This window comes from Takifugu rubripes, unplaced genomic scaffold (genome assembly GCF_901000725.2).
Source record: "Takifugu rubripes unplaced genomic scaffold, fTakRub1.2, whole genome shotgun sequence".
Taxonomy (NCBI): Eukaryota; Metazoa; Chordata; class Actinopteri; order Tetraodontiformes; family Tetraodontidae; genus Takifugu; species Takifugu rubripes.
Genome location: NW_021821640.1, coordinates 239,671 through 264,596, shown reverse-complemented (window position 1 = coordinate 264,596; position 24,926 = coordinate 239,671). Strand labels below are relative to the sequence as shown.

Below are 24,926 nucleotides of genomic sequence, written 5' to 3'. Positions count from 1 at the left end.
TGTGTGGTTTCACTCGCATGGCAGGAAACTCATAACATCAGCTAGCTGACACGGCTTTATCTATTGTGTTTCACTTCCCTCTGGGCTTCTCTCACCTTCAAATAAAACAACAGCTCTCTGTTTGTGTGTGTGTGTGTGTGTGTGTGTGTGTGTGTTACCTCTTCTGGTCCTGGAGAAGAGTTTGATGCTTGTAGACGAGCAGCTGGAGGAGGAGCGGAAAATACCGCTGAAGCTGAGGCGTCGGGGGGACTTGGGCGAGGAGGTGTGAGGGGAGGGATAAGGGAAGATGGTTTTAGGGGAACCTGAGGAGGTCTTGAATGCACCGGAGCGGACTGAGGGCAGGGCGCCACGAGGACGGGGCTCAAGGCACAGCCCGCTCTGGAGGGGCTGGCTGAGCGAATGAAACGCTCCCCCTGAGGGAAAGAGGCAGAAATATTACAATGAGAATAAATGAAGAATCACTTATATCACTCATTATGAGAGGCCTTCCTTAATTTGATGCCCTTCTCGGATAGAAAGGAGAACTTTGGAGGCACACAGAACTGGTTGATGGGGAAAGCAAAGCTGTGCGTTTGCTATTGGGACTACTTCTTCTTTTGGGACTCATGGGACACACCTTGTTTCGACACAGCCCCTGTGACACTCTGAGGGTGCGTCACAAACAGCAGAAACATCACGGGGCAAAGTGCAACGCAGGCAGATAAAGGAAAAGAAAGGAAACGCAAAGGTGCCGCAAAGACGGAGGGTTTGGTTCTGTCCTCAGAGGAGCTCAACGTTCTGGGCAAAAACCACGTTTTGCCACTTTTAATGAGCTCTTAAAAAAGGCACCAACTTTGTGCCGCGTCAGCTGAAGTACATGAACGCTGTGTTTGGTGCCGTCACCCCCCCCACACACACACACACACACACACACACGCGCACCAGGCAGTGGTGACAGCAGACAATCAGCACTCCTGTTTGACAACTACGATGGTATTTTTTTTACGACCCGCCGTGTTTGCGAGGCACCTTTGCACAGTCGTTGACGTGGTAAAACAGGCAGAAAGCCAAAACAACAGGGCCGAGATGGCAGCCGCTCGGGCTTGGGAGGCAGAAGCCCGCGAGCCTCCTCCCACCGCTGGTGTAGCATGCTCCGTTAACCCCTCGTGGGCCGCGGCGGCGCTGGCTGGGCTGCAGGGAGGGTGTGTTTACAGCACACATGGAAAAAGTAAAGAAGGTTTTTCATAACAGCTGAAGTAGATAAAACCCTGCAGGTCCGCGAGGGTTTGAGCTGAAGGCGCCAGAAATGCTCCCACAATAACATCAAAGCCTTTTAAATAGGGCAGAAAGGGTTCTTCTTTGGTTTCTGCTGCTGTCGTCTGTGTGCACGCCGCTCCGGAGCCAGCGTGCACACACCCATCTCTCCTGTTGGCGTGCAGCTCCCACCGTCATTGCGCAAGAGCTGGTAGCAGCAAGTGAACAGCCAGCGGGGATCTTAATCAATCCTTTTGGAACACAAACAGGATCCAGTATTTACACACCACCTGAAGACAGAGGTGCACACGCCTCTGTCCAAACCAACCCAAGGCCGGGCAATTAGGGCAGGACTAAAGGAGAGAGACCCGCTTTGGCTCGGAAAGTCAATTTCCTGTGGGTTATGCTGTGATTCCTGGTTACGTGGAGGCTAATATCACTGTCTGTAATCCAGCCTCATGTTTCCCTCTCCCAGATCCTCCACTAAATAGAGACAAAGGAGCCAAGCTGGAGGCAGCTTCTCCTCAGTCGAGCACAGAAAGTCAGGAAATCACCTCCTGGTACAGGTGAAACCCATCCTGCTGGTACAGGTGAACCATCCTGCTGGTACAGGTGAAGCCATCCTGCTGGTACAGGTGAAGCCCATCCTGCTGGTCCAGGTGAACCCATCCTGCTGGTACAGGTGAAGCCATCCTGCTGGTACAGGACAGGTGAAGCCATCCTGCTGGTACAGGTGAGCTGCTCGCCAATGCAGCAGGAACACAGAGCGAGCCGTCACCAGCGGAGGTCCCCGTGCCCCCTCCCGCTCCACGGTCGGCTCCGCTCACATTGGAACAGACGTTGGTGGCCTAAATAGTTAAAACTGAATATTTCCCGTTCGGGGAAACGTGTCCTGCTGTTACAGTCTGACATGGGAACACCCCGGGAGTTTAACATGCTGCCAGGAGAGGAGGATTCATTAAAAGACCAGTTTATCTGCTTGTCCCGACGGCTCCAGTCAAAGGAGCGATTGGGAATGTGAGTCAGCAGCGATCCATCCCAGTCGGACGGCACCAGACCGGATCAAACAACGTGAGGAAAACCAAAGGCCAAAGTCGGCTTTCCAGGGCTGCCGTGTGGCGCCAGCATCATTAGGGCTCCTTGCAAAGTGAATGCAAATGCACTCGACTGTTAGCTCGTGCACGGAGATCAGACGATAAGGCAAAGCTGCAGCAACCTCCAGGAGCAGCAGGTAGAAGGTGCCGAATTACTGAGCTTATTCCACAGGGACGTGCGAAAGAGCATTTAGAACAGGGGTTAAAATGTGTAGATTACAAGCTGTTGTAAGGGACACAAACCCAACACAAGGCCCAATTACCCTAACTGACTGTAGTAGGTGGATCTGGTGGATCCTGGCCAAGAAAACAGGCCTCCAGCTCCTCTGGACCATGTGGGTTCACCCGCATCGGTGTGCACCAGATGTGCGCGCTCTGCGGCCACGCAACAGCCTGATCATCGGTGCACCCGTGCACAACACACCCTGCAAAAGCAGAGCAGAGCACCGAGGTTCTGGAAACCTCCACGAGCAAGTCGGAGGAACGATTTCACTTTTCCGATGAAGACTTTATCGCTTTCATCCGGACAAAAACCTGAAAAGTGACTTGAACAGTTTCCCGCGGTCAAACTGTGAGTCCGAATAAAGAAGAGTCGCATCCTGGCTGAACTAGCTGCACATTAGTGACACACCAACTGTGACGAGTTGCTTGTCAATCACGCTCCCGCACACACGCAACCACCGCGGCCACAACGCACGGAGACGAGCCGCATTTGCGGACAGTTGAGCGACTCACCGGGCATGTTGATCCGCAGACTTCTCCTCTTCTTCGGGCATTTTCTTTGAACTCTTGCCGGACTCCATCAAACGTGCTTCCCATCTTTTAAAAGCCCACAACATCAAGCTAGCGCCCGTCACCGAGCTGCTCCTCCGGGCGGGCGGGCGGGCGTCCACAAACGGCTCGTAAAGGTAAATAAGGCGGCCCCTTCCCTCGGCTGTCCAGTAACTTCCTCCGACGCTGCAGCGCTGCTCCGTCCACCCGGAAGTAGGCTCGGCCTGAGAGGGCAGGGCACGCGCCACAATGTTTACAGGTGCTGTGACGCAATCCGAAGCGCGCGCGTGTGCTGATGGGTCAGTCCGAGACCAGCGGGAACCTCGACAACATTACTCCGCCGCGCACGGCATGAAATCCGCAGGTCCAAGTTTACGCGGGCTTTAAAACTCGTAGTTTGGCGGCGTCCACGCGCAGCTTACGCAGCTGAGGGATATGGCGCTATTTAGCCGCCTCGCGTCAGTTGTGTCAGCACTATCCTTGCGGCCCGCTCGCGGAGGGACAACCCGCGAGAATGACGCGATGCGAGTGCCACGGTCGGCGCTTGACGTAGAAGGACGACGTCAGACGCGACAACAGAGTCACGTGACCGCCGACAGGACGCAGGTTGTTGCGCAGCTGATGCGTCAGAAGCCAACGTTATGACGTCACCCAGCATTGAGGTTTGGATCGGGAGAGTCGGATCGATACTGAGGGAAGAATCGATCCGAGGAGCCGCTTCTCGTCGGCAGAACGTTTTAGAGGAAAATAGTTCCTTCATCTGGCTGGAATCACTAACACAAGGAACATGTAAAATAGTTTATTTTTGTAAATGTTTCTAAATTCAATTCCACAAACTCCAAACCTCATAATCTGTACACTTCAAAAGGCAGTTCAAAAAAAGGAAATAAAAGAAAGAAAGAAAACAAAATCGGGACTACACGACCAAGAAAAAGTTGCACAAACACACTGGCAGGATGATATCATACAAGAGAAGAAAAATATCCAAGAAACAATTTTGTTACAACCATTCATTGAGAAAATATATACAATTGAGTCTTCGGAAAGTTAAAAAAATACATGCCATATACATTACAAGTTCTCAGACTGCCCTCCAAAATTTACAGTCGACTTGAAATTGTGCACGCAAAAAACTTCCATTTCTCTGCCACGTGACCGTCGATGTGTCAGTGTAAGAAACGTCTCTGATTCCGGAGAACGTTGTGTCCGGTCCAAAGGGTACAAGGTCGGGCAGTTCTGGGCAGGAGCGCTCCTCCTGCTCCTCCAGCACCGGGTCGACGGACTCCCCACGGCTCCCTTGGACGCTTGCACCTTGAGTTATTTCTTTTTTTAAAAGCACAGGTAAAAACAAAACGGAACGAAAAAACAGCAAAAATACACGTCAATGTTCCTATTTGTGTTAAAAAGTTAAAAAGGATTTTTGGGTTTTTTTTTTTTTTTAAATCTAATTCACAGTTCTTTAAAATCAAACCGTGATCGACAGCAAACAGATCACACCGATCTCTGACTACGTGAACCTCTTTTCCTCTGGTAATTCCTTACATTAGTCGACAAAAAATATTTCTTTTTTGTTTTTTGAGTGGTCAAAGTATGTGTAAGTCACAAAACACTACGCTACAATACCTTACTTTAATACAAGAAAAATACTTTGTGAATTATTGTGGTTATATTACAAATTCTGTACAGAATAATCATAATATATACTCTCCAAATGAAATAACGTCCATTTTAGAATAAATTTCAATGACAAATAGAACAAAAGGAAAAAAAACAATTAAAAAAAAACAAAACAAAACAGCCAAACATCGAGAAGGTTAAGGTAGTATTTGGTCGGTTATTCCTATAGTTTTCTTTATGTACATTTATACAAAAGTAACAGCATGTCTTCCTCGATCTCCAAAAACAATAGCAACGTAGCCTTCTTTAAATCAATCTCATCATTTTGAGAATAAAATTCATTCACTCGGTAATAAATACAAAAACCTCTCGAATTCCACACAAATCACATGACAGAGACCTATGATAAAACTGACTCATGGAATCAAGTAATCTTTAAAGTTTGTGTCTGTGGGGTTTTTTGTTTATTTTCTTTTTTAGTGCAAGTTAATATTCCCTTCGCAGTACTCGTTGCTGTACATTCCTCATTCAGTGATGTCTACATTTAGTCATACGTATACATTAACAGTATGAAACAAAGGGCCTGCCCTTAATAAGCAATAAGGCCGCACCTGCACAGTGCTTTCCCATTCGCTGGTGGATTCCGCACCTCATGTACTCCAAACACACAGATACATACATACTGGCGGAGGCGTCTGGCAGCAGAGCCCCCACATATGGCACAAGTCACATCCTGGTCAGGTGGCCTCGCCCCGCCCCGATGAACGTGCGTGGGAATCCGTTCACCTCTCCGGGGCCCGGCCCTTCTGCTCGAGTGCGAAGGCCTTTTCCTCTGTGCAGAGATGGCAGCGAACACACGTCACGGCGAGGAATGTGTTTAGATTCGTCAGTTGATCCACTTCCTGCACTCCGGAGCTCCGCAGTGGCAGGCTGTCTTGTGCTGGCCCTCCGCACTGTCCAGCTGGTAGTCCAAACACAGCTGGAGACAGGAGGAGGGGAGGGAAGGGTCAGGGCTGCCCCCTGGCCAAAAGCTAGCGTGAGGGTGCAACAAGGGACGCTCACCTCCTCTCCTTTGGCGATCCTGCGGACGCAGCTGATGATGATCTTGTGACCTCGCTCAAACGTGACCACCTCAGCGACGCAGTTGGGCGCACAGGAGTGGTTGATATACCTGAGAACCACAGAAGCAACGTGACTGTAGCGAATGGATGTGGAGGCTGGAAGCAGCAGATTCATGGGGTCGCAGCAGAAACGAGGATCAAACACATGATTACAACGAAAGGTCTGATCCGTACGAAGGTGCGAGTCATGAATGAAAGGGGGTTCTACCTTGCTAACCCTCCGGTGCGGGTGGCATCAACAACATGCTCGCTGTCGATGCGGAACATGAACACTGCTCGGTTCTGTCAGGGAAGGTTCACCGTCAGTACACAGAGGCCTCGACCAGAAAAACAGACAACCCACGAGAGGCTTTTTACTTGAGATCTGTAGATCTTCTCTTTCATGATGGCGACCTCCTTCCTGAGGATGGTTCCGTTGTACTCGATCACCATGGTCTGCTTTTCCATGTCTCTAGCAGCGAACAGCCCCAGGCCCTGGAAAAGGCCGGTCAGGATGAGCGTTTGTGACCAACCCGAGTGCAGCAGCAACATTTGAGGCTAACGCGAGGAGCCCAGATCACCTGAACGCGTGACCGAGCCAGATAGACGTTGGCTCTCCACTCGCTCTTCATCCAGCGGTACTGAGAAGATCTGGGATGCACCACTGGAGGCTTGTTTCCCTTCTCCCTGGGCAACGTTCTGGTTGGGACCGGGCGCTGCTGCTGGGTACAGTTTGCTGCTGGGGCCTTTAGGTGGTTGATGGGACGTACAGAGGAGAATCCAGGGTTAGAAACGGCTCATATAGAGCTCCGTGGCTGAGCAGCACCCGGTGTTACCTGATGACTCAGCGAGGTGTACGGGGAGCCGGTCTTCGGCTGAGCGCGGGCACTGCCGGCCGGATTGAGCATGAGGGGCAACTCCACCAGGGGGTTTCGGCCCGTAACGGAAACGAGTACCTCTCGCAGGCCTCCACTCCCGGGAGCTGAAAATGAAAGAGGGGGAAAGGGGATGAAGTGGTGCTGACGACGCGGGATCCATCTGAACTTCAACATCGTCCGTGTCAGGAAAAACCGCTGCAAACCGATTCGGTGATCTTGGTGACTGCGGGGACAGTCAGTCCAAACAAGTCCTCCCCTTTCAGGTAAACGGGGAACAGCTTCAGAGTGCCCGATTCCGTCCTTTTGGTCGGCGACAGGACCCAGGACCTTATCCACACCCCTGATCACAGCGAGACAAAAAACACAACGGTGACCGACAGAAGTGTGAGAAACAGAATTACGGGAATGACATGAAACCATAAAGACACCTTTGGCTGAGGTGTCCGTCAGGAACAGATCTTTGTAGCCCTGCTCCACCACTCTGATGGTGAACTCGGGCTGCCCCTCTCTGTCCTCAACCGAACACACGTAGCGGCAACGGCGGTTGCCATGGCGCATGCTCCAGTAAATGCGGCAGGCCTCGTAGCCAACCGGGAAGATGGCGGTGGAGGAGTGGAAGGCGGCCATTTGCAGCGGGGTGAGCTGGCCCATGGAATGCGACACCAGACTGCCCACCCTGAAGGTGTAGCCCAGCTCGGGCTGCCCGACAGCGGTGGCCAGCTGGCGAACCTCGTCTCGTTGCACGTAGACGCGTCGGAACACAGCGAAGCAGCGCAGCTCGTGCTCCAGCGCGTGTCCCGCGCTCCCCCGGGGCCTGTGGGCGTGGCACAGCATGGTCTTGGTCCTTGAAGAGGTGGCACTGGGCCTGCAGAGCACAGGTGAAGTGGTAGACGTTGGTGCAGCGGAGGCGGTGGCAGCCGCTGGTGGCCCCCGTGTGCTGGCAGTAGGCGCAGCGCACCGACTGGCCGCGCCGCAGGGCCAGGTCCACGTTGATCAGGGCGCCGGCCTGCGTCTCGTACACCTCCGTGGACCACAGGGCGCAGTTCAGGTGAACCCACACGTCGAGGTCGAGGTTGAGGAGCCGAGCCGGGCCATCCGTGAGCCCGTCTCCGAACTGGTGGCAGAAGCAGCATCGTCTGTGGTCCCGGAGCAAAGCGGGGGGGCGAAGAGAGGCAGCCCAGTTGGCTCAGGAGCTCATCGATCTTGTCTTCATCAGGAAGTTGGGAATTCCCCCGCGGTACCACCACCTGGATCGTCCACTTCCTCCATTTAAGCCCCTTCTGCCTCTTTCCTTGGTGCCAGCCATCTTGGGATCTTGGCCGGGCCTTCAAGCTTCACCGTGACTTTAATGGCATCCGATTTGGTCTCCATCCTGGACGCGTCCCTGCTGTGGGAAAGGAGAGAGGCGGTGGTGGAAGGAGGAGACTGCTTCGGCTGCAGCTGGGCCAGGCAGTGGACGTCCAGCGACGACATGTTGTTACTGTACTGGTGCAGCGTTTTAGAAAGACTCTCCGTGTGCTCCGACACTGGGAGAGGGGAGCTTAATTCCTGAAAGATAAGAGAAGATCCATGACGTCGCTAGGACATGCCATGAGCCCGGGTTTATCTGTGTGTCCTACACACCTTTCTCTCCACGGACGCTCGGGACTGCAGGGCAGATGAGGAACAGTAGAGAAGGAAGCAGCTGTGGCTGCAGAACACCAGGTTTTCCTCCGATTTTAAACGGACGCCTGATTCCTAAGAAGACAAATCAGTAGTTCCAAGAGACGGAGTGAGAGCTTTGTGGAGGGCCGGAGCTCCACAGACGTGTAAAAAACAACTTATGAAATAAACATCAGAAACATTTAAACAGCCCAAATATGCTGGAGTTAAAGGCTACGGTGCTTAGCCTCGGAAGTGATCCTAAATAGATTTAACACCAGCAGGCAGGATTTACATAATCGGCAGCAGAATCGCAGCAGAATCGCTGTGGCGTGTGCACGCGCACGTGTCCCAGCCTTGAGGCGTAGAGGAGATAATATATTCCTGAATGTCTGGGCATCGAGGAACGACACCTGGTGACCCTACTCAAACTATCAGAACGTGAAATAGTCGTTGGTCTAATAGGAGCAGCTGACCTGTTTATCATTTGAAATGCTCAAAACCAGATGAATTGGATACCTTGATGTGGACGGGCAGATCTTTGGTGGATTTCTGCACCCCGTTTCCAGAACCACCACCTTACAGTGGCAGCACCAGTGAGGTTTACACCCAGGGCTGGCAGGAATCCTCTCATCCCGCCCTCGAACCTAAACCTGCAGCAGCAGCCAAAGGAACGTCTCTTAAACGTTAATGCTGGAACATGTGTCAACAACGTTCCAACGTCTTCAGGTGGAGCTCTTATGGCTGCTTCTCACCTGCTCTGTTCAGATGGAACGGGAAGTTATGTGCTTGCTGCTGCATCAGCTCATGTCCCCCACTGGGCCGCATCATGTGTCCCGGCCGTATGTGAAGTCCTCCGTTGTCTCGTTGTCCGTGGTACAGCATCGGGGCGTGAGCCTCCATGCCTTGAGGGCCCACTCTTGGCCCCCTGTCTGGGGTGCTGCTGACCTCGTAGCTACTGGGGATCTTGACCGACAGCAAGTCTGAAATGGCTGCCACGACCCCTGTGATGTTCTGTAAGAGCAGACGGATGAAACATATCAGTGATATTACGATGGTGTCATGTCATCGTATAATGCCTCGTAAACGTGCACATCTAAAGCTTTTCTGCTACGCTGCACACACTAGATTATTGATCGGACCGTTACCACCTTCCTAAATCTTGGCTTGCAGCTGCTTCCCTGTGATGCAGAGTGACGAATCACGTTCATGTAATGTACAGACACAAATACAGTCAGTGGACGTTACTGATGACCTCGCTATTTTTTTTTTTAATGTACATGCTAACGCTAAGCAGCCCCACGCTGACACAGGACACCGGCTGTACCCTGGCATCCACAGGGATGAAGGTCGCTACATCCTTGTCAGGCAGATGTTGAAGGGAAATCCATTCTTGGGGCTTCCTTCTGACTATCTGGGGTCAGAGAGTGAAGTGGGATATTTTAAGACAAAGTAGCACCCCCACCTCTGCTGCAGCCGGTCTCAGTGTGATGGCCACAGACACCAGCCCTTGTCTGGACTCAGTAGACATGGAACCAAAGGGGTGGCCCAGGAACATGGAAGAAGGCTCCGTTTTAATATCCTGCAATTTGATTGCTGAACCTGGAGAAGAAAATGAGAAGGATGATCACTTCTCCACCTCTGTAGCAAGACTAGGCTATCCGAATGCTGCGTTTACCTTTCCCATCGGCTGCAGGAAGCATGGGGAGGACAGGAGATTGGCAGGGGGACGGCATTTCCTCCTTCACCAGTGACAGGTCCGGGTAGCGGCTAATCTCCATGCCAAACACACTCTCAGGTGATGAGGATGGAACAAAACTGTCAGGCGTGTCTCTGTCCTTGCAAGGCTCCTGTCTGCTGTTGTCAAGTCAAGATAGAGACAGAGACCTCGGTCGAAACTGCTCAAGTCATATCGACCATCCGGAGATGGCGGCTTGAATAGTTCATTTCGGGATATTACGACGCTGGAGCAGCATGAAGTGAGAGTGAAATGCAGCCGTTACCTGAGCTCTTCCTGGTTGTTGTGAGGAGGCGTGGGAAGGGAGGCCGGCACATCCACTGTTTTGGGTCCCTGCGCGATGGCGCGAGCAAGAAGGTCTTCCTCAGTTCTAAAAGGGACGTGAAGCGGTTTTGGAACCAGACCTTTGGACACTGTAGGAAAGAGAGGCGTTAATGGCAGTGCACACCCTCTCTAATGCTCATCCACATCTGATTCCTGCAGCTGCTGCAGAATGTCAAAGGTTGCTCGGTACACGTTGCGTTCCCGATGAACCAGAACCTGAACGGATCCACAACGTTTCCTGGGGACACGACTCAACGTGCGTGAAGAACCAGACGTGCGAAGGATGAAGCTTAAGGAAAACTTGCCCATGGCAGCAGCTTTGTTGGCCAGCTCTTCCGTTGTGGCAAACCCGTTGATCATTTTCTGCTGGTTCACAGGTGGTGGGGTGGGGGGCAGGGAGGCCGGTGGCGTTGGGGGGTTGCTCAGGTTACTTTGCTGAAGGAACAATGCACCGTCTCAGAACATCATGCCACGGACAAGTCGGCTTATCCAGTTACTAAAGTCAGCGCGTCTTACCTTGTAGGCTAGCTGGGAGTAATAGTCAGAGACTCCGTCTAAGGAGGCGCTGCCAAAGCTACCGGAGAGAAGGTTCTCGCCGTTGAGCTGGCCACTGCCGTAGGGAGCGAAGTGGGCAAAGTTTACCCCGATCAATGGCTCCATGAGGGGCAGGAGAGACAGTTGCTGTGTCAGGAGAAGAAAAAGAAAATCAGAAATAGAGCAATGAATGAAACACAAATTAAACTATTGTTCCTGTCCCCGATCCGAGGACGGGATGGGAAGTCCTGGTCCATTGAGGGCAGCGCTGCAGCAACATGCCTGGGGACGTGCGGCAGGACGCCACAAACCAGGCTGCTGCCACTCAGGCAAAGACGGAGCCCACCGACGCCAACGTGAATAAAAAAGCCGCTCGAGGACGGCAAAACGTCAGGAAGATCACGGCCCAAATACCGGAATTCATAGGGAAGCACGAGCAGGACAATAGCATTGTTCTGCAGAACTGTGCACCAGCAGGTGGTGCAATAAGTGTGAGGCAATAGTGACACATGGATCTGTCCTTTGTTCCATTAATAACTCAGACAAACATCCAGGGACAACGCGGGTGTGCTCACGTTTGCTGGAATTCCAAAGTATCGAAGCGAGACTCACAAATACTCAAAATGTGATGGGGCACCCCAATAAAATGTGCATGTTCACACACGAAGCACAAAGAAAACAACAAACCCCACAAAATCTAAACTGACAATTGTTAAAAATCGACCATAAAGTGAGTAGCGTTCGGTTACACCAGGACACATGGATGAAAAATGAGCTGAACAGTTATTTTCCACATCAAAATCATCATAAATAAGTTCTAAACTCTGGACGACCAGAAAAAGCAACATCTAATCATCAACCTCTAAATTTACAGTGCAGCAAAATTCGGCACAGCAGCAACATCAGATCACCAATATTTGGGAATCTTTGGAAAATCCCCTCGAATCTGATGATTAATGATAACATGCAGGTGCTCCTCCAGTGGAGCATTTGCTAACGACTCCATGTAAAAGGCGATGAATTATTCAGATATTGAGATGTGATGCAGATCTGAATCTCCAATCATTCCCTCCCCAACACAAATGTACCTGCTTGATTTGGGTCATGACGGAGTCGGAGCCGGGATGCATCAGCTGCTTCTCTTCGCCGTCCTTCTTCCTCTTCTTGTAGCGTGAAGCGGGCTTCTCTCCTCCTTTCTGAGACCTTTTGTTCCTCCCTTTCTTCTTTTCCTGGTCAGACAGCAAAGGTCCGGGGAAGTCCGGGGTGCCATCCGAGCATGCCTGGACACGAGATTGACGAGTTGCATCAAAAAAATGAACATTTGAATGACGTGACGAGGTTTGTGGCCTTCAGATAAGCCCCACTGACCCCATTGCTGTCCATTGAGCTTTGCCTCAGCAGGGATTTGCAGTCTGCTGGATCCTCCTCCTCAGACCTCTGGCTCTCCTCTGACCTCTGTTGGGAAATGCCAGGAGGTGGGGTGCTCTTGTTCTTCAGAAGGTGCTTCAGTAACTCATTGCCAGCCTCTCCTTTGTTTGGACTTTGTCCAGCAGAGAAAGGTGATCCGCTCCCTTTATTACCCTCCTCCTTCACAGAGCTCATGTCTGAAGCAAGATGGCCTTCTCGTGGTCCATGACACTCCGAGACGTCCATCTGTTCCAACTTGATGTTGTTAAGGATGCTGTCGTGGTCCTGGGCTCTGGCGGCGTCTCCTGAGGATCCAGACTGACCTCCAGAAAGCTGCCTCTCCAACTCTGAGTGACTCGGAGTAGAAGATCCCAACAGTGGAGATCTGGACAAGTCCTGCTCACTGAACAGGTGGGCGTTCCTGGTGGGGGTGGAGGAGGTGTCCGAGACACAAGGCGTGAGGGGGGCTGTGAGGTCAGAGTGTGGAGTTGAAGGAGTCTTGATGGAATCGGCATCGTCGTCTTTCTTCTTCTTGCGATTTCTCTTATTCTTCCCCTTCTCGTCCGGGATGATGTTGGAGTACAGTTGGATCAGAGACTGCCCCGAGCCCGGGAAGTTAGAAGGCAAGGGTGTCGACGTGTCGCCTCCAAATGGTGGGCCCTCACCAGGCATCTGAAGCAACATCCCAGGCCCACTGACCTGACGGGATCTAGGCTGGGCGTGAGGGAAATTAGCAGCCTGTAGAGCAGGGGCATCAGGCCCAAAGCCGTGCCCCATGTCACGGGGCATCAGTCCATTCCCAACAACGGCTCTCCTCTCGCCCTGCATGCACGTTCCTGGTGGCGAACCTATTCCAGGCTGCATGCCGTGTTGCTGGGGGAACATTGGTCCTGGGTGCTGCTGTTGCTGCATGGCGGGCCTCTGAGGCTGCATAAAGTCTTGGGGCAGGTCGGAGTTGAAAAAGGGCATTTGACTGAGCGGGGCCATGCCGCCGTCTGCTCCCATCATCCCTTGCTGCTCCATTTCCATGCGGTGTTTCAGGGCTCTCTGGCGTTCGATTTCCTGCATGAGCTGCACGCGCTGCCTCTCCTGCTGCTCCCGAAGCCTCTCTCTTCTCTCCCGCTCCTGGAACCCTTCGCTGAACGGGTTGTTGTCATCAAACTTCACCGGGCCCGTCTGCATATGTTTCATGCCAACCGGTGGAGCCTGCGGGGCCTGGGGATCCACAGGCATCTGTGGGTGTGGGGGCATGTTACCCATGGGTAACGGATGAGGCTGACCCGGGTTTCCCACAGCTACCTGCTGTTGGGGCATTATAGGCGGCATTCCTGGGCCACCCATGGGCACGGGGGCACCAGGATGCCAACCAGGCGGGGGGTTCGGCATACAAGGGGCATTTGGTTGGCCTGGATGAAGTGGCATTTGCATCATGGTATTCACAGGGGGTTGGACCAACTGCGGTCTCCCAGGGACCATCGGGTGGGCCCCCGGGCACCATACCGGCAGGTCCAGGCACAGGGTGCATCCCAGACATGATGGGAGTCATGTTATTCTGCTGCTGTTTGACCCGGTACTCTTCTATAAGCTCGGCGTGCTCTTTCTGCTGTTTACGGATCTGCAAGGAAGGGAACGTTGACAAAACGTGAGCTTTCGGAACGTTTTAGCTATATCACTCGCAATCAGTACAGTTGGAAAAGATAAAGGCAGCACTGTTGTCTGTCCTGTTCTGCTATTTGGGTGGACAGAGACAGAGACAGAGACAGAACGTCCTCAATGCAGACAGCAGATGTGGACCAGTTACCTGCTCCAGTTGTTTCTGCACGACACCCTGCTGCTCTGTAACATGCTTGAGCTGCTCAGCATCTTCCTCAGGGAACTCTCTGCCCGCCTTCTTGGCTGTTCTTTGTTTGGCAGACAGAGCTTTCTTTGACTTTCTGTGAGCTCCGATCTTTTCTTCCAGAAACTTCTGCTGCATTTGAAGTAGTTGCTGGGTCTCTTGGAGCCATTCTTCATATTGAGCCCGCTGAGCATTATCTGAAAGAAGGAAAAAAATAAGGATTTTATTCGCAATCTTGACAGCATTTAATGTAAGAGAAGCTGGGAACAAACTTACTGCCGAATCCCGGCCCAAAGTTGGGAGGATTTGGTCGTGCAACCTGCGTCAACTTTCCATCCTGAATGTAATAAAGTGCACGATCACATACATGCAGCCGACAGCGTTTCGTTACACTGTAAAACACTGCGAGAGTGGACAAATAAGTCAGTTACCTGTCCCACAACCTGTGGAGGGAGCGGCGTGCTTTCTGGACAAGGTGGAGCAGGACCAGGAGGAATTCTGCAACCAAGCAGTTCAGATGTCGTTAGGCAACTCCAACTGTTACGCAATATCATTGTTTAATAGTGCCACAATGACAGGATTTGTGATATTTGAATTTCCTCTTTGGGAAAGTTACTTTTATATGACTTTCTTCAATATGTTTGTTTACCTGTTCATGACCAATGGGGCCATTCCCATGTTGTTCTGAACCATGACTTTGTTGATTCCTTTGAGGGCCACCATTTTAGCCTTCATGATGGGGTCAGTGATGGCATCAAAATCTGCACGTGACAAGCCATGTCCATGAGAAAAGACACACCTTAAACACGACACTCTCCAGCAGACAGTGGCGCTCTGAATTATTTACCGATGTTAGGGAAGAAGGAGTCGCTGGAGCGTTGTCGTATCATGGCCTGCATCTGTCTTTGCTGCTGCTGCTCCTGCCTCTCCTGGTCCAAAAGGTCCTGCAGCAGAAGTGGCTGCTCCTCCAACAGAAGTGGACGGTGTTGGCTGTTCTGGCCCATTGCCTGGTTTAATGCTGTCTGCTGGGCCGGGGTCAGACTGCTCGGGTCCACTCCCGGAGCCAGCGCGGCCTGGTGGTCCGCTCCAAAAGCGGCCATAGAAGATTCTCCTGCACTGGCGGCGTCGGCCAGTGTTTGAGCCATGACCATTCCAGGATTACACTGTGTGTCGACGGCTTGGTTCTGCTGGGTCAGGAGGTTAGCTCCCTGACTGACAGATTCCAATATTGGATTTAATGATTGCTCTTCAGGCTGCTGCTTAATGAGTAAGCTCGACAAAACCGGAGTGGCGCTGGAGAGCGCCCCCTGCTGGTTTGAGGTTACGGCGTTTCCGGCAGCGTGGTGTTCGCCAACCGCTGCCGCTTTCTGACAGTCTTTGACTTCTGTTTTAATTTCTGGACCAGGTGCCACTGACCCAGAGTCCTGAGCCCCAGGAGCTTCCAGTTTGACCTGAGCAGGGGGCTGCGCCTCCGGCTGCACCAGTAAGGAACCCGAGGTTGAAGCCTCCGCACCAGCGCTCTGGGTTTTGATGTCCGCGGTGTCGGCGTTATCGTCGATCGGGTCACTGAGATCCAGCTCCTCATTGAACATATCTTTCTTGATATCATCAAGGTCGGGGTCTGTGTAGGCTATGATGTCAAACTTCCCAGATGTTAAGAAGTCATCCAGGTGCAAGTCGTTTGTCTCCAAGTCTAAATCTTTCCCATCATCAGGATCCAAATTCAGGTTTTCCAAGTCAGCATCCACCAGGTCTTTCACTTCTACGTCTTCGAGATCTTTGACTGCCGATTCTTCTGCATCCAGTTTCTCTTCCACGGCTTCGCCGCTGGTGACCGAGACGTTCTCCATCTGCCCAACGGGAGGTACAGCCAGAACCACCGAGGCCGGCATGTTCTGGGTTTCATTGGAGGCCGGCTGACTCATGGATCTCATCAACGGAGACTGCTTGTTATCGCCGTTTCCTGCCATTTGGGCGTGCTGATGGAGACTGTCCATGCTGCCGGACCGTTGCACGTGCCCGGCCTGGCTGACCATGGGGTCGACCATCCGGAGCCCTTGATTTAAAGGGAACCTTGAATCAGGCACACCTGGAAATCCCGGCGGCCTCTGAACGTGCATGTTAAGATCGATGTTGTTTCCTGGCATGGCGGCAGGTGGGAAGGGCAAGCGCGGCCTGTTCTCCGCCGCTCTGTGTCGCAGTTCGATGAAGGTCTGGCCCATTATGTTGTGCTGTTGGACCGGCACGCCGTGGGCTGAGAAGTGCTGAGGAATCCCCATGGAGTTGCCTCCTAAACCCTTCGCCATTTCGGCCGGCATGGGCCGTCTCATCTGAGGAGGGACATCTGGCACCGGGTGTGGCCCACGCTGAAAGAACTCCTGAGGGCCATGGGGTCCAAGAGGTGGGAATGCCACTCTTAAATGGAAAGAATCATATAAATGCGGAGAGTTTAGTGGCGTTCTAAAGTACAGAACTCCTGATGTAAAGTGCAATGATACAATACATACCTTGGTCCCGGATGTCTCAAATTTGGATCTCCAGGAATCAGGCCCCGGGGCACTTGACCGTCGTTAGGAAAAGGGAATCGCTGATCACCCGGAAAAGGTCCAGGAAAGCGCATTGGACCTCTCATGGGTCCCTGTCCTGGATAAGGAGGAGGAGGTCGGTTGAACATTTCCCCTTGTTGCACATTAGCTTCCTGGGGCCAGGCTCGTGCTCCAGTTAGATTACCAGCAAGGTCCTGAGGTCCCCTCTCCTGACGGATTGCACTCCTCTGTTGCTGCTGCTTGAGGATTAGTTCTCTAATCCGTTGCCTCTGTTAACACAAGAATAAGCACAGACATTTGATTGATTATTACAGTTACTTTTGGGAAGTTTTCTGTTCATTCTGGCCAACATATTCCCCATCGGAGGCCAAAGCTCGTGATGATTTTTCTGTGTTCTGCGGCATCAGGACAATATATTAAGCCTTAAACATAAAGTTCCCGTACCTGTCTTAGTCTCTCCTCGCTCTCAGCCAGAGAAACACTCTGAGCCTCAGAGGGAGCACCAGGCATTTGTGAGGTGGACAGTTGGCCTGTGGCTTGTGGGACCGTTCCACTGCTCCGGACGCCCGACTGATCTTTCATTTCCACTTTCTCCGTTGACTGTGGGCAGTGGGTCATGGAGGTTTGTTCAAAAGGGTCATGGCCAGGTGTCTGGCCAGGTCTCCTGGAGGGCGACTGAGTGAACCCATCTTCTGAAATATTAGGGTGTTTAGGGGTTTGGGAGCCAGGGTGGGGAAAAGGCTCTTGAAGCCTGCCTTGGGGTGAAGAAAAAGGATCCTGGCTTCCTATCGGTCCTAATCGTGGTCCCTGTCCAGGACGTGGAGTTCCAGGAGGCTGCGCATATGGGTCATTAGGCATCGGTCTTTGGGCTCCCGGCTGGGAAAACATGTCACTGCCATCCGACCTTGATGGGCCACTGGTACTACCAAATGGTTCTAGTGGCCCTCTCTGGCTCCCCGGGGACTTGGAATATCTCTCTCCAACAGAGGGTCTCGGGGTACCTGGTGGTTGAGCGTAAGGGTCCATTGAATGGGAAGGTGACATTCTTTGTCCCGGGTGAGCCTGGTGGGAGAACTGATTCATCCCAGTAGGACGAGGAGTCGAAGGAGCCTGCGAGTAAGGGTCCGAAGACGGGCTAGGGTTCGAAGGTTGTCCGTAGCTGTCGTGGGGACGTGGGGTTCCAGGAGCCCGCGCGAAGGACTCAAAAAATGGGCGAGGTTGGGAACCAGGCTCGTTTGTGGACCGACTGCCTGGAGACTGGGAAGGTTGGGCAAAGGGATCATACGTGAAATGATCAGGCCTGGGAGTGGAAGGTGCATGAGCATAAGGGTTCCTGGACATCTGATTGACTGGTCCTGGCTGGGCAAACGGGTGCACCTGAGGGTGATGCTGTCCTATCCTCGGAGGACTGGTGAAGTTGTCGTTTCCCGATGGTCTTGGTGTGTGAGGGGAATGCGCGTAAGGGTCATTTTGGTGATTCTGGGAGAACCTCTCGGCAGAATGAGCACCTGGGCGGCTGAAGGCATCCTGAGTCTGAGGAGGGGGCATGGGAGTTTTGAACAGGGGGACCGAGCCCGCTTCGTTGCTTCCGGGAATCGGTGCCAGCAACGGCCTTGAGTAAGGGTCGGACAAGATCATCCTATTCTGGGCCATCCGCTGATAAGCTTCATTTCTGATCATAGGCCTTGAGTAGGGGTCTCTGCCCGGAGAACCCATCGGGGGCCGTCCCTGTGCAGCCTGACTGACCCTGGGGGGACCAATGGGTTTCAGGAACGGGTCGATCTCACTAGTTGGCCTCGGGGTGTCTGGCGGTTTGGCATAAGGGTCACTGCTCATAGATGTTGGCGAGCCAAACGACTCATGAGCAGGAGAAGGCCTCCCTCTGTCCTGGTGTTCCATTACAGCAGAGGGGGATTTACCAGATTCAATGGGTATCCTGCGACAGGTATTTGGCCCAATATTTGGTGGTCTTGGTGTCCCAACCATTTTAGCATACGGGTCCCATGGAGAAGAGGGTCTGGACCCAGAGGATCCGGGTGAAAATACCTGGGGGGACTGAGGCTGGGAGGAAGGGCCAGACGGAGGAGGAGGAGGAGGTCGTAAGAAGACGTCCTCTGGAGGACACTGGGTGGGCGTGCCCGGCAGCTGCGGCCTCACAAACCCTTCTTTAGAGTTGTGCTGCTGCATGGGGGACATGCTCCCATTGCTGGGCTGGGAGGCTGGGCTCTGGCTCCCGCTGTTACTGCCGTTCCCTTCCGACTGGCTGTTGCCCTGCTGCTGCTGCTGCTGCTGAAGTTGCTCGTTTTTAACCTGCTCCAGTTTCTGAGTCGCCTCAATTTTGGCCAACTGTTTGCTTTTCTGCCTCATTTGCTGCGGAAAAGGAACAATGGAAAGTAGAATTAGACATTCAAAAGGATGGGATATATATCAGTCTGTCAAGTCATGCCAAAAATGAACCGGACCTACTAACCACCAATGTCATCAGGGTTAATGTTGAGGATAGTGCAGCTGATTATGGAGTTTTACTAAACCACCACTTCTTAGCTGTCTTAATATAAAGTGGACCTGCCGCTGCATTGCCTGGCTTCATTGCATACACTCTTACCTGTCTAAACTTCCACTCTTGTTCATGCTCTGACTCTTTTGGTTTCAAAGGGTCTTTAAACAGCAGTTCTGTGTCTAGTGGTATGTTGGGATCAAACACCTCAGGGGGCTGCTGCTGCTGCTGCTGAAGGTGGTGCCTCTTCATCGTTTCATTCGACATCTGGACTTTGTTGATGCGCAGGGCTGCTCGGTTATCCCTTGCCTTTTGCTAAACAGCAATCAAAAAACACATTAAACAAGACGGGAAATGGAAGAGATGAACAACGTGTAGGTTTCAGCTCACTGGCATCGAGGGTGAGGCTGGAAGGTTTATGCTTTCTCTGCCTATTTAACATAGCAAGACCAGGAATTACTGGCAGTTCCTCACTCAACCACGTAAATACAGCAACCAAAAAGCCCGACAAATATAATTACAGCCACAAGAAAATCTTGAAGGCTCAATACCTGTGAAATATTTACTGAACGCTGTGCTATCGTGAGATTATTTCCTTATTGGTGGGACCGTGTGCTTCGCCAGACAAAGCGAATAACCCCGACTGTCTCGCACTGTTGCCATCTGGAGCAGATAACTACGTCCAGCGTGCCGAGTGTTGCACACACCTGGATCAGCCTTCATAATGAGGGCCAATCAAACGGCTGATGACTGGCTGATAAAGACGGAGATCTTTAAAGTGCCAACTGATCAGATCAGAGCAGCGTGGAGCTGAACAAAGGGCTACTTTAGCGAGTGATCTTACCACATATGGAGCCCTGTCTTGAGAGCTAGCTTTCCTCCAAAGTTTTGCAATTTGCTTTACTCTTGTAGACCAGTCTGTGAAAAGAATGAAATGTGTTGTCATGACAACCAGCTCACAATGTATTTCAGCAGAAGATATTTAATCATTTTAACACTCTAATTTCTAAAGAATTTTACCGAAAAAAAAAGAAAAAAAAAGAAAGTTCTCTTTCATTTATTCAGACACTTCAGCCTTGACGAGGAAACGCCGACTGGCAACGGTTTGCAGATATCGAACCATATCACACAAACGTGGTGGAAAATGAAATGTCCTGTCCATGGCAGCGCCCAGTGAGCAACGGCTACTGCTTCACATACCCACTGACCTTATCTTAACAGCTTTTTAAGTGACAATCGCAGCCAAGAGGTGCTGAGAGCTTTCCTTTGCAAAAGTGTAAATTTGGTGGACTCCACATTTCATTTCCTTAGAAAGAACAGCACTTACAAGAAGCAAAAATCTGTTTCTCTGCAATACACAAACCTGGATATTCGTCTTTTAAGTTGGGAAAATTGACATTGGTGTATAAAACTGGTGCAACAGTGGCGAGCTCTCCGAGCGTCTCCTCTTTTTCCCATTTGAGTGTACTCCTCTGGGCATTGGACATGGCTTCAGTCTCTCCCTCAGGCAGTGGTCCAGGTGGGGCAGGCCCGGGGCCATGGGCAGAGGGGGGCCATGGCCCCACTGCTTCTTTAGGCATTTGATTAAACTTTTTGTCCCTATAACAACAAAAATAACTCAGCTCCATCTCATGCATAAAAAAAAAGAGATAATTAAACATTCACATTGGACAGCACAGTCCGGTACCTTGGATTGTCAGTGAAAGGCATTCGGTTAAGGGGGGGGAAATTGTCGGGCATACAGGGACCTGCTCCTTGATTTGTAGGAAACCGTTGTTGGTTTGGTCCCATCAAACCATTTATCATCGGCATCCGTGGAAACATGGGGTTTCCTGGGTGGGAATTAAAAAGGACAGGTTTGGAAAAGGTTCCCAAAGCCAGCAGATCAATGTCAAGTGTCCTCTCCGGAGTGGAGAGAGGTACCTGTGTTGGGGTGAGGCATTCTAGCGCCAGGTGTGGTGGGAAAGGGCCCTGGACCCTGGGGGTGAGGCACCTGTGGTGGTGGAGGTGGGTGGTTGGTGCTGGGACTGAGGACAGCGGTGAAGAGATCCTCCACATCTTTGCCCCCCAACTCTGTAACACAGGAAATGCACAACTATAACACAATCGACTCAGCAACAAAATAAATACACTAGTTCAAAAAATGGGGAAGAAATGCATCCCAAGTAGCCAAAGACGGGTATGAATGGAAAGGCGGATCTACAAACCTGGAATTTTGTGGAGCTTGCTGAGAATTGACTCTAAAAAAACAAAACATAATTTATATGACTTAGCTTCTAAAATTATACTGTAAATAAGATAAATATTCCTGTCTGGGGCGTCACACTGACCATCAGTGACCATCTTGTCCAACTCGGGGCTAAGAATGCCGTCCAGGGGCTCCTCCGGCAGGGATCGAGGGGTCCTCCGGCCCATTTGAGATGGGGGCACCACTGAAGAACTGTCTGTCAGAGGTCCAATGTCCAGCCCAGCTGAGGAAATACGCAACAAGGTAGAAAATATCATAAATACCCTTTGGTTCAAAGAGCCCACGGAGCTCAGCTCTCTTGAGGTTCCTGTTTGTTAGTGTCGTAGGAACAGTGGAGAGACGAGACAGGTCATAGCGCTTCTCAGCACAAGTATAACGACATGTTAATGACACCAACGTCCTGTTTCCTTTAAGAGGAAGCCAGATCACCTCAGTCTTTAAATCTCTGCTAAAACACACGACAACACCCGTGGAAATAATCAGAGCTCCATTAGCACAGGCAGATTTCATCTCTGATAGACGCTCGTTACATTAAAAGACTTCAGATACATTTCCTGCATCACTTCAAAACAAATGGTTTGCAAACTGAGACTAAAATAAGACGTCAAAGTTCTAAAAGAGTGACAAAGAGTGAGACACCATATGCTTTTGACAGAAGACTGGGTTAGGGAAGCACCAAGCAATCCGTGTTAAAACAATCGGAAAAGGCTGAAGGACAGAATGAAGCAGCTTTTATCCATTCAAAGCTCAACACACGCACAGCGAGAGAGGAAGAATGCACTAAAGCGAGGGATTAGTAGGCCAGAGCACCCTTACCAAAAGGAGGAGGTGAGCTGTCAACCTGGAAGGGGCAAAAATCAAGACCTACAAGAACCCAAAACCAGATAAAATGATTGAAATAACTGTGATGACAGAAACAAAAAGCACAACACGGTTCAGACGATGCCAACAAAAGATAAAATCAGGGGGTTGAAATAAAGGTACTGCTAAAAAATGTGAGCAAAAGAAATCATTTAAAGGTGAAAGCATTGTGCACGTGGTGTCCGAGGACATTAGCGACCCACAGCTGGGTGACCTTTAAGCTGCTTGTGAGATACGTATCACGCACCAGAGTCAGCGCTCGGCTTTCCCAGCATTCCCAAGATGTCTGGATCAGTGTTCAGAACATCGGAAAGATCAACTAATGGTTCTTCAGATGGCTCTGTAGATGAAGAAGAAATAAAAAGGGGGGGAAAAAAAGGGAAAAGAAAGCCAAACCGTCATAAATGATAAATGATGATGTTAAATGGACATGATAATATGATACGGAACCATTGTTGGATGATGTAGAAAGGGCTTGGTAATGGTGACAATGCTTCACGGTCTAATTTGCCCCTTTTTTATCGTTTATGCTTATCGTGCATTGTGTATTGTTGAACACAACGCGCTTTGCCCTCGTAGTTACATCTGCTAAAACACCGTGCACGTTTCTAATCACATGAGCTGCGTTGGTAGGGAGCGCAGGTCACCCGGGGATCCAGTGGCCAGCTGATATACGTACGTCCTGCAGCAGGTCTGGTGGGGAGGGCAGCTGTGGAGGCGCTGAGCAGAGGGTCTGAGGAAGGGTCCAGGAATGTGGAGGCAGAATATTTCCTCTCCACTTGGCTTTGGCCGTCTTCCAGCAAGCCCGTCTCTACTCCTTGATGTCTGCTCTGCTTGCTTTTGTCCAGCAGATCTTTTCCAAAAAATGCCTCCTAAACACAAAAAGACAAAACATTGGGCGAAGGCACGGTTTCCCAGCCAAGACCAGTCGGCTCTCCACGACCAGTCGGCTCTCCACAATCCTCTCCTGTTCAAATCGCTGATCAAAGTCAGTATTCCAGCTAAATGCTAGTGGAGGTGTCATTTAAATACGCACACAAACATACCCCCCCCGAGAGCTGCACAAACAGAATAAAGGGTGCTCCCAGGGGACCTGTGCAAAGCTCTGAAGCCCTTATTTGTGCGCTAGCCTCATTTTCCAGCATCTTCCACCAGCCCAAACATTTAGACCTAAAAGTAATCTGCTATTCTTTATCGCACAACAGACGTTAAAAGCCCGTTGTGCTGCGATTTCTATAATTAATGAAGAGTACTTGGACCCTCGGCTTCAGCGTAACGCCCCCACAGTGCTGCTATTAAGAGCAACACTGACAGCTGTCAGTGGTTTAATGCACATCAGAGGTCTGTGCTGCGTCCACAAAGGGGGACAGTGATGACGGGTGGTTAAAGCCTCTCAGCCAGTTAAAATGGATTCAGAACCCTTCTAATGTGCACGGGCAGGCGCGAGCGTGCTCTGTGGTGGGATTATCTAGACCGTGCCCTCTTCTGAAACAGCTCCGTGCAACACAATGCTTTCAAGACCGTGTGCCGTGCACCCCCCACCCTCCCTGGGGTGAGTTTCAAACACGTTTTATGAAGACTTGGCAGGACAACGCCAGACAACGAGACACACGTTGGGGGTAATTTTAAAAAGCAGCTAAAATATTGCACTTGAAATATTCAATAAGTTGCATCTATGGTGGAAAATTTAAGAGCAACAGCAGACAGGCGGAATTCTACGGCAATTAAAGAGTCCATTAATCCATTAGAGCCATTAAAGCCCTCGATTGCTGCCCAGACCTTGCTGTGCCAGGGGCGACAGACCTGCAGGTAGGTTGGAAAAGCTTCCTCCAGTTTGGTTTTCTTCTTTCTGTAGCGCTTCTTTATCTTCTCAGGGACCTCTGGTCCTGGAGGCAGCTCGTCCACCGGCGTATCGGGCAGCGTCTCGGACCATCCTACAGATAAAAGGACAACAGACGGGTCAGGATTATAGAGTACACACCAATGATGCACACATGCACACGTAGCCCAACACGAACCCTCATCTTTCCCAGCAGGAATCTCCGACATGGAGCCAGAAGAATCCTTTCTGCAGAGGGACCGTTTGGCCTTGCTCGGACCTTGACCAGGACGGTTCCTCTGGCGAACCATGAACCCCCCAATTCCTGAAAGCAATCAATCAATCATTCATGTATTAGCAATAAGTCCATAAAAAGACTTTAAACATCTGGTTTTATAAGAGATGTAGACGATTCTAGACGTATAAAGTCCTGGATAAAAGCCTTTGAAAATGACAGAGCTGCAGATTCAAGCATGTAGTGCACAAATGTGCTTTGGTTCACGCTTCAAGGAAGCCGTCTCCTTCAATCAGGTGCCTTACCCGGCCGGTACGGTTTCCTCTTTCTCTTCTTGCCATTGTCCGCCCCCTTGGAGTCGTCCTCCACAGGCTCTCGTTCGAGGCTCGAGTCAGACTTCACCTCACACTCCAGGAGCTCTGCCTCTGCCAAAGGTACAGCCCCCCCACGGTTACCAGCCCCGAAGGAAAGAAAAGCCCGACGGCCCCCGGGGCCGCAGCGGGCAGAACCAGCAACACTCAGAAGGCTTCGTAGCAAGTGTTCACG

The 24,926-nt window shown here is 51.3% G+C and overlaps 1 protein-coding gene across 1 annotated transcript in view; it reads right to left on the bottom strand.

Moving 5' to 3' along the window:
* Positions 1-5,428: 5,428 nt before the first annotated feature.
* Positions 5,429-24,926, bottom strand: part of LOC105419488 (histone-lysine N-methyltransferase 2C-like) — a 41,010-nt gene continuing 21,512 nt past the window's right edge. The window contains 42 exon segments of the mRNA XM_029832315.1: positions 5,429-5,694; positions 5,778-5,886; positions 6,045-6,118; positions 6,194-6,310; positions 6,397-6,479; positions 6,582-6,753; positions 6,756-6,797; positions 6,897-7,033; positions 7,122-7,533; positions 7,535-7,867; positions 7,869-8,024; positions 8,026-8,241; positions 8,317-8,430; positions 8,854-8,912; positions 9,090-9,348; positions 9,800-9,936; positions 10,013-10,191; positions 10,338-10,485; positions 10,702-10,831; positions 10,913-11,077; positions 12,019-12,210; positions 12,299-13,609; positions 13,611-13,952; positions 14,139-14,371; positions 14,451-14,511; positions 14,606-14,672; positions 14,824-14,935; positions 15,022-16,589; positions 16,682-16,989; positions 17,165-19,090; positions 19,326-19,532; positions 20,062-20,135; positions 20,581-20,816; positions 20,905-21,049; positions 21,141-21,290; positions 21,425-21,457; positions 21,548-21,688; positions 22,574-22,666; positions 23,006-23,198; positions 24,130-24,260; positions 24,345-24,470; positions 24,686-24,805. Coding sequence (XP_029688175.1) covers positions 5,602-5,694; positions 5,778-5,886; positions 6,045-6,118; positions 6,194-6,310; positions 6,397-6,479; positions 6,582-6,753; positions 6,756-6,797; positions 6,897-7,033; positions 7,122-7,533; positions 7,535-7,867; positions 7,869-8,024; positions 8,026-8,241; positions 8,317-8,430; positions 8,854-8,912; positions 9,090-9,348; positions 9,800-9,936; positions 10,013-10,191; positions 10,338-10,485; positions 10,702-10,831; positions 10,913-11,077; positions 12,019-12,210; positions 12,299-13,609; positions 13,611-13,952; positions 14,139-14,371; positions 14,451-14,511; positions 14,606-14,672; positions 14,824-14,935; positions 15,022-16,589; positions 16,682-16,989; positions 17,165-19,090; positions 19,326-19,532; positions 20,062-20,135; positions 20,581-20,816; positions 20,905-21,049; positions 21,141-21,290; positions 21,425-21,457; positions 21,548-21,688; positions 22,574-22,666; positions 23,006-23,198; positions 24,130-24,260; positions 24,345-24,470; positions 24,686-24,805 — 10,904 coding nt within the window. The 3' untranslated portion in view covers positions 5,429-5,601.